The sequence below is a fragment of the Apaloderma vittatum genome, unplaced genomic scaffold, assembly GCF_000703405.1.
Source record: "Apaloderma vittatum isolate BGI_N311 unplaced genomic scaffold, ASM70340v1 scaffold38230, whole genome shotgun sequence".
Taxonomy (NCBI): domain Eukaryota; kingdom Metazoa; phylum Chordata; class Aves; order Trogoniformes; family Trogonidae; genus Apaloderma; species Apaloderma vittatum.
In genome coordinates this window covers 18,398-25,830 of record NW_009695785.1, presented here as the reverse complement: position 1 = coordinate 25,830, position 7,433 = coordinate 18,398, and the positions used below count along the sequence as shown (strand labels likewise).

Here is a 7,433-nt window from a genome sequence, read left to right as displayed (position 1 = left end):
CACATACTATAGATCCAGTTCCACGTTTGCAGACACTGATGCAAAAACAAGTAGTCGTACTGAATTACAGAGATTAGCAAAACTGTTAAAATCAGACATGCTGGGAAACAGAGGTATATCTTTAGTTTGTTTCTTTTCCTATCTGTTACATCAAATTTATTTCTACCATGAGACAACATGAAACAAAACAAAATGTTCCAAAATCAATTTTTTTATTTTGTTCACTTACTGGAATGCCAGTGAAGGTAACTGGAGGCGACTGCCAAGAGATGCTAAAGCTACTGCCATTGGGAGTGAATTTTGCTGACCCTGGAATGTTCACTGGAGGAGTGGCCTGTGTGAAAAGAAAAACAGTATTCTTGTAAGCAGAACCATTCTTCTTCCAAAGCATTTCAAGGGATCTTTCACTCCTTGAAACTGTAAATCCACAAGAGACCTTCCGAGGTGGAAAAAAACTGCATGGTGACAAGTATTCTACCCTTACGAGAGGGATAATCATGAATAAGCCAGTTATTTATATATATTTATATTTCACTGTTCTTAAAACCTTGTTTAAAGAAAGACGATAGCTCTCGCAAGAATCCAGGCAAACCCTGGTTGGACTTCATGATCTTGAGGGTCTTTTCCATGCCACACAATTTCGTGATTCTACGACTCTGTAAAAGCTAGATCTGATTAAACACCTAACGTCAAACATGATATATAAGGAACTTTTAAAATAATGCTAGCTAGCAGCAAAAAAATATTACAAATCATCACCTGTTCCACTGTGATAAACCAATAAATATTTAAACTGATGGCAGCTGGTTTCTTTGACAATAGGGTTAGTGATCAACAGTAAGGGTCGGCCATTTCTTGTTCACCAGATAAATGTTGTTAAGTATCATCCCAATTAAAACAGCCTTTCTTATTGAAAACAAGGAGCTGAAAATTATCCTTGACATTCAAAAATCAACTCTTAAAAGACTAAGCTAAAGTAAATATGTGAAAGGCCCCTTGACCTCTTACGTTCTTCCCACCCAGGCTGTAATACCCAGTGCTACCCTAGGGTGCAATACCTGAGAACCTCAGCTCAGACTGCTGAGCATCTTTCAGTCTCTGGTTTCAGTACTGGGCTATGAGCCCTTAGGAATTCTTCCATGCCCCTTTCTGAATGCCATTTAATTTACAAAACTTACATTTAATTTACAGAATCAGGAATTTCACACCTTTGCAGTTACCCTACCTAGCAGGAGCACAAGCAGCCACAGGCTCCCTCTGACTCTTGAATTTCAAGCTTTCACCACACAAAAAAAAAGCTCCTCGATTTTATAAAGAACTTGCTATTAAAAATGAGCTTTTACTTCTGCCTTTCAGCTGTCTGTGTCTGACATCAATGCAATACACTTAAGCAGTGTTTGTGTTTGAGGCTGCTGAAGTTGTCTTACCACTCCAGGGAAAAGAACGCTTCCCCGAGCTGCCAGGCAGAGAGGAGTGGTGACAAACTACAACCTGATAGTCCCCATTAAAGATAATCTTCAGAGTAAACAAGTGCTGAAGCAATCCTCTGGAGTCTCTCCAAGCAAAAGAAACTGAGACCACCAGATACCTCTGTCTATGGCAGCGATGCTCTGAGGGCTGCCGAGCCTGCTGACAGCTCCAAGAGAATCTGCACAGACACGCGGAGCAAATGTCCGCTGAGCTCCGTAATACATAAAAAAAACCTTGCTGAAAGGCATTGAGAAAAATTTGGCAACTCCAGATGGTACCAGTAGTGCTTCATCACAAGCCTGTTCAAATAGGAAGGAGAGAAGGACCACAGCCCTCCTGCCAGAAAAAATTGGAGGTAGCCAGGCGGGCAGCAAGGCGGCATTGCCTCTGCTCTGCATCCCACTGGGGTGTCAGCTCGAAGCTGGGGTCAGCACGGCGACTTCCTTGGGTGTGCAAATAAGACCCACAAAGGAAATCCGAGATGCTGAAAGAGTCTACCTGTAGTTCCTCTGTAGCTAAATTTAACAGGTACAGGCAGCATTTTCATACTGAATGAAAAGAAGTTTAAAATTGCTGTAATTTGTGGTTGCTTAAAATACCACGGTGCTCAGTTCTTTCTTCCAATGTGCCTAAATATCTACCTCAGACATGATCAGCTTTAGACAGCCAATCTACTTGATCATTTGTTTCCCAGGTGCACATCTTTGTTCATCGAGCACAGTCACCTTTTTCAGGCAAACAGTTTCGACAATCCCTTCCACAAGGTAAGCAATCATTACATTGCCACGAACTGGAGAGTTTTTACACCCCAGCCTTACTCTGCTGAAGAGATCTCCATCCGATTTCCAGTCAAAATACATTCACAGATAATTCATTCATGCAAACATTGCCCCTGTATCTTGAAACACGCCATGCTGATCCTCCTCCTCTCTCGTGTTTGTCCTCTCACTTTCTTCCCAGGCAGGAATCCCCTCTTGTCCTCAGCCCTGCTTTGCCCAGGCAGTTGGTCCTTGGGCTGGAGAGGCCGTCAGTCTTCTCTGCCGTCCCTCTTCACTCCAGTCACCTTCTTTCTACCTCTTCTAACTGAAACCCACCATCCTTAAACTTAGTTGAAGCAGAACTCTACTCAGGATCCCAGCTGAAGTTATCCAGGGGGGTCTTGTAGAAGGGCATTAAAAATCTGCGTCTTTCCTAGATACTTTTTAGCCAAGAAAGCTGACAACTTTTTTTTCCCCTTCGCAGCTCTATTGTTGTTGGCTCACAGCCATTCTGTGCTTGATTAATGAACACAAGTTTCCTCCTCACTTAATTTTCTAACTACCCCAGTTTATAGCAGTTTATATTCTCATTAGTTCCTAAGGTGCAGGTCTTTGCATGTTCTGCCACGAAATTGCATCCAAACTCTATTATTCTTAAGATCACCCACGCATGTAAACATAATATACAAATGCCTGTATTGCTGAAGTCTCCCAAGTTGGTTCTCAGCGAAGTTTATTATGGTATTCGTGTAATACCAAAATGATTTAATGAAAATGAGACCAAGTCCAAAACCAGCTTTTCATTCAACTCCAGTACTAACATTTAGTAGCCCTTTTGAAGTAACTCGCTGTTGTTCTCCCTGGCTCCCCATCTCTCTCCTACACTGTTTGATCTCTAGCCTAACGAATAAGGCCTATATGTTTTAGTATCAAATACTCTCCTCCAATCCAAAGAAATTTGTTCTTCTGTGCTGTTATTTACAAAGTTACCTTACCTAAGGAAGATGCTAAGACTGTTCCAGTATAATCCTCCTTTGGGGTTCCTCCATTGCACCTCATTTGCTGTGCTTGACACATCCTTCTAAACCTGTCCTCATCCACAGGACTGGGTCAGAGACGAGAGTGAGGACTTCCCTGCTCACTTTCCCTTTACACCTTTCTTACTACAAGTATTACATTTGCAATTGTCTAGTCATATGGGAAATGGCAATTAACATATCTGTTTAGGAATCTTATGACCCAGCTTTGGGTTCCACATTTTTTGCCTTTTTTAGCAGGAATCCTGAGATGAACATTACTCAGCCTCCCTTACTCGAGTTCCTTGAGCTACAAATTTTGCCTCTTCATTCCCAGTGAAGTAATTTCTACTTTCATGTTTTCACTCATATGAGAGATTGTCTTCATCACTGCATTCCCACTCAACCCTTTGCTTCAGTTTTGATACAGATAGTATCAGAAGTACAAAAAAGTTTTGAAATTCTGCGCATGGCTCACTCCAGCAAGCAAACAGCAGGAAATGTGATGGTATTAAAGATGCTGTCATCACCTTCTCTTTTAGACAACAGATCAGTCACAAGAATGATTAAATGCTACGAGTGAAATCTGGGCTCAATCTCTCCTCTTGCTAGTGAGAGCTGAACCTCCGTCTTGCCTCCTGGCGAGCACTCTTCTGGCGGGGCTAGAGGGGCCCTAGCACAGGATGCCACTGACCTGCTCTGCAGAAGTCATGTCCTTTGCAAGGACAACCTCAACGCTCGAGCAGGGACCCCGCGTCCTGCTTCCAACTGGAAAGCACTGAACAGCACAGACTGTCTCATTCCTCGCTGATGAAATGAAGCACCGAAATCCGAGCAACTTGAAAAGGAGACAGACACTTGCAGTCTCATGTCAGGGAACGCATCAATTCGAATCCAATTTGAGCAGCTTAAACATCTGAACTAGGATTTCCTTCCGCAAGTGCTTTACTCAAAGACTGCTTCTAAAAAAGAATCAAGCAAATCTCCAAATTGCAGAGAAGACTGTCACAACTGCAAATCCCAAATGAAATGAGGCTCTTCTCAGCAGCCCAGCCTTGGTGCCTCGCTCTCTGAGAGGCAGAGCTCGAGCTAGACTGAGAAGAAAGTCTTTCTCCTAGCTGGCTTGATCAGTCCCCACATCGGTATGCTGCCCGAGATGCCAGGCTTCCACCCAGACTTTCCACCATGCATGAGAGTCTAAACCAAGCCTGTGAACTCCCTGTGGTTCCCTCTGCCCCTTCAGTGAGTCTGCCTCAGACTCACAACCGAAAAGTTTAATCTGCATGATGCCGTATATGAAAGTTATTGCATCTAATAAATCTAACAGGGTTCAGTTCTCTGGTGCATACACAGGTCACGGACTGCACTAGTTCAAAGTCTCTATTCGTCTTTTCTCATATGGTAACCAGACCAAAACATGTCAAATTTCAGTGCACTTTTAAAATTAATGCTTTGTGTCTGAACTTAATTGGGAGCTTTTGGAACAGCGTTTTTTGGATCTGATTGGATTTCTGCCATTTGCAAAGCATTACCTCTACGAGTAGGAGGATATCATGTATGCCTTTCCACTCTTCCTGCTCTGCTTCACATAAGCAAATCGACACTTCCCACTGTACAAGTAAAGGAAATTAATTGTTTAGGGCATCCCTTGGGTACTGGCCTACAGACACATCCAGTACAAGCAGAGCTGAAATGAAGGCTCTGGAAGGGATTTGGTTGACTGAATGAGAATTTTTGCAATGCAGGAGACCACATGTGAGCACATCACCTGGGGCCCTCCCTATGGTCAATGGAGAATTAAGTGATGCAGGCAGTGGAGTACTCAGAGCAACTCTTCTCAACCTGAAGCATGCACCTATTGGTGGCTGGATAACGGCATCTCAAAATCCACCAGCTATGGTGGGAGCACAACCAACCAAACTAGCTCAGAAGGGGTCACCTAAACTTAACGAACCCTGTGGGCTGCCCTGAAAACTTTTCAGCCCATTAAAACCAGACTTGGCTTTTTAAAACCCAGACATTGTGATCTGACATTTCTTTTCACATAACGACATCAGTGTAATCAATGGAGTTCACTCTCAGCAGCAGTACCTGGTAAGCATGGTCCGTGTGTACGAGGTAGAGGTTGGTAGGAGCTGAGCGGCTCAGAGGTGTCATCAATTTAGTCTCGGTTTTGGCACAGGAAGTTTCAGGACGGATTGCATCTTGGGTGGGAAAGGAAGGAGGCGATGCTAAGGATGGAGAGACTGGGGAAAGACTGCTTAAGCCATCAGCTACTGAGTCCGTGTTGAGCCTGATTTCTGTATAGTAAAAATCCTCCTCTCCATCACTGTAGTCAGACTCTCCTACACGTCTGTATCAAGACAAAGAATGAAGGACTGATTAAATGAAAGCAAGAACTCCAATGTATCTGGATGCACAATCAAATATATTCACACTGTCCATAAATTAATATTGTCACTTTCAATCCTGCCTACTTTATCAGCATTTTGGCTGCAGGGAATGGGGAGAGGAAAGGAAGATCATCTAGCCTAAAGGGAAAAGAAGCAGGGATCAGATTCTTTTTCGTTATGTATTATTCTCGACTAATTCTTTGACCTTGGAGCAGATGTTTAATTTCTATGCTTCAGCTTAAATATCAGCTTCTCGCTTCCAACTACTGAAGTTAACAAGAATCACCAACATGCTTTGACTTCAGAAATGACAGAGCAGACACAGAACAGGTAGAGAAACAAACACAGGCAAGATACACTTCACTAATGTTAAGGTAAACAATATATAATCTAATCACAGGTTACTTAATTAAACCAAATGGCCGTAGTTGACGGTAACTTTCTCATCCATTCTCCTTCCTGCATGCACCTCAAAACCACCTCCTAGCCAGCTCTTCAGCCTGCTTGCCCATACATTTCTACTTGTGGCCTTCTCACCAGCTTACTCTATAAAACTCTTTGGGAAAGCATGGGTTCGCTCTACCAGAAGTACCATCTATCGAACTGCAGCCAGTCCCTCAACCAAATTTCTTTCTCTGGCAAAGTTACAAACTCCAAATTCCTGCTGTTTACTTCTCCCTCTCCCATGTCAGCAAAAGGATGTCCCTGTAATGCACAGGACAAAGTAACACATGCAAACACATTTTGAGAGAGACTGTCTCCGTTTCTGATAGCCTTGCTTTTCAGAGCCTAAGCCCAACAGCAATTGTGGTGACTTCAGCAAGACTCCCCTGAGGTGCACACCAGACTACTTCCTCACGGTCACTTGAATTTTTAAGCACTGGGTAACACAGACTTACACAATGGGGATGTATTTCCACACACCTAACAGGTGAAGACCACAAGCCCCCACACTGCAACTACATATCAGACAGCTAGGTCACTCAGTGAATTGCATGGGAGAATCTGCTTGCAAACTAAAGCTCTTAAACAAGCTTGTGTCATATAAGATTCATTCGGTTTTGCTTCTAGTCCAACTAATACACACATAGAGTTGCAGCTCAGCTTCTTTTTCTTAGGTTTCTGACGATTTGGGGCTTTTTTTGGCATTAGTTTGACTCAGAACTAAGCAGAAGCACTTGATCTGACGTGAAACAAGGCTGTCAAGTATTTAAGCAGGGCACTGAAACCTGGTGTCTTTCACACAGCATCAGCCTGGACGTGGTGTGCAGGGAGCATACACGAAATAAATGCCACCAAGTTGTGTGGCTATTAGGGAAGTGCAGCATGACCTAAAGCTATATTTGTCCTTCAAGAAAAGCTCACAAAGTTCAGGAAAGAAAGTGTCTCGCTGTTGGAACATGTTCTCATTCACCTTGACATAGTACTCCGCAGTTTCCTCAGAAACCTAGGGATCAGAGACAGAAAAGCCAAGGACAATCCAGTTCACTTCCCCAGCCAAGTGTGACTGCTCCCTTTTAAACTTCTGAACAGGCTGCTCTCTTACCCAAGGTGAATGGTCCGTATGTGTTTCTGAATCCCTGCAGCTGTGCTCAGCACCTTCCCACAGTTCTTCCACAGGCATTTGAACATCACCTTCATGGAGTTCTGAAAATTATGGGCAAAGCAACATTAGTTGTACGGAAGGTAGAAAGAAACCCAAACCATCCCAAAGAGATGTGCAGTTACAAAACACTCTGAAGGTTCAGAGCCTCTAACTCTGAATTTCCAAGAGTCTCTGTCAAGTGCCATCCTGC

At 43.3% G+C, this 7,433-nt stretch overlaps 1 protein-coding gene across 1 annotated transcript in view; it reads right to left on the bottom strand.

The window, feature by feature from the left end:
• Window positions 1–229: 229 nt before the first annotated feature.
• ZNF704 (zinc finger protein 704) overlaps window positions 230–7,433 on the bottom strand; it is a gene marked incomplete at both ends in the record, with an annotated part of 15,058 nt that continues 7,854 nt past the window's right edge. The window contains 3 exons of the mRNA XM_009872364.1: window positions 230–334; window positions 5,336–5,597; window positions 7,184–7,284. Of these exons, the coding sequence (XP_009870666.1) occupies window positions 230–334; window positions 5,336–5,597; window positions 7,184–7,284 (468 nt within the window). The remainder of the gene's footprint in view (window positions 335–5,335; window positions 5,598–7,183; window positions 7,285–7,433) is intronic.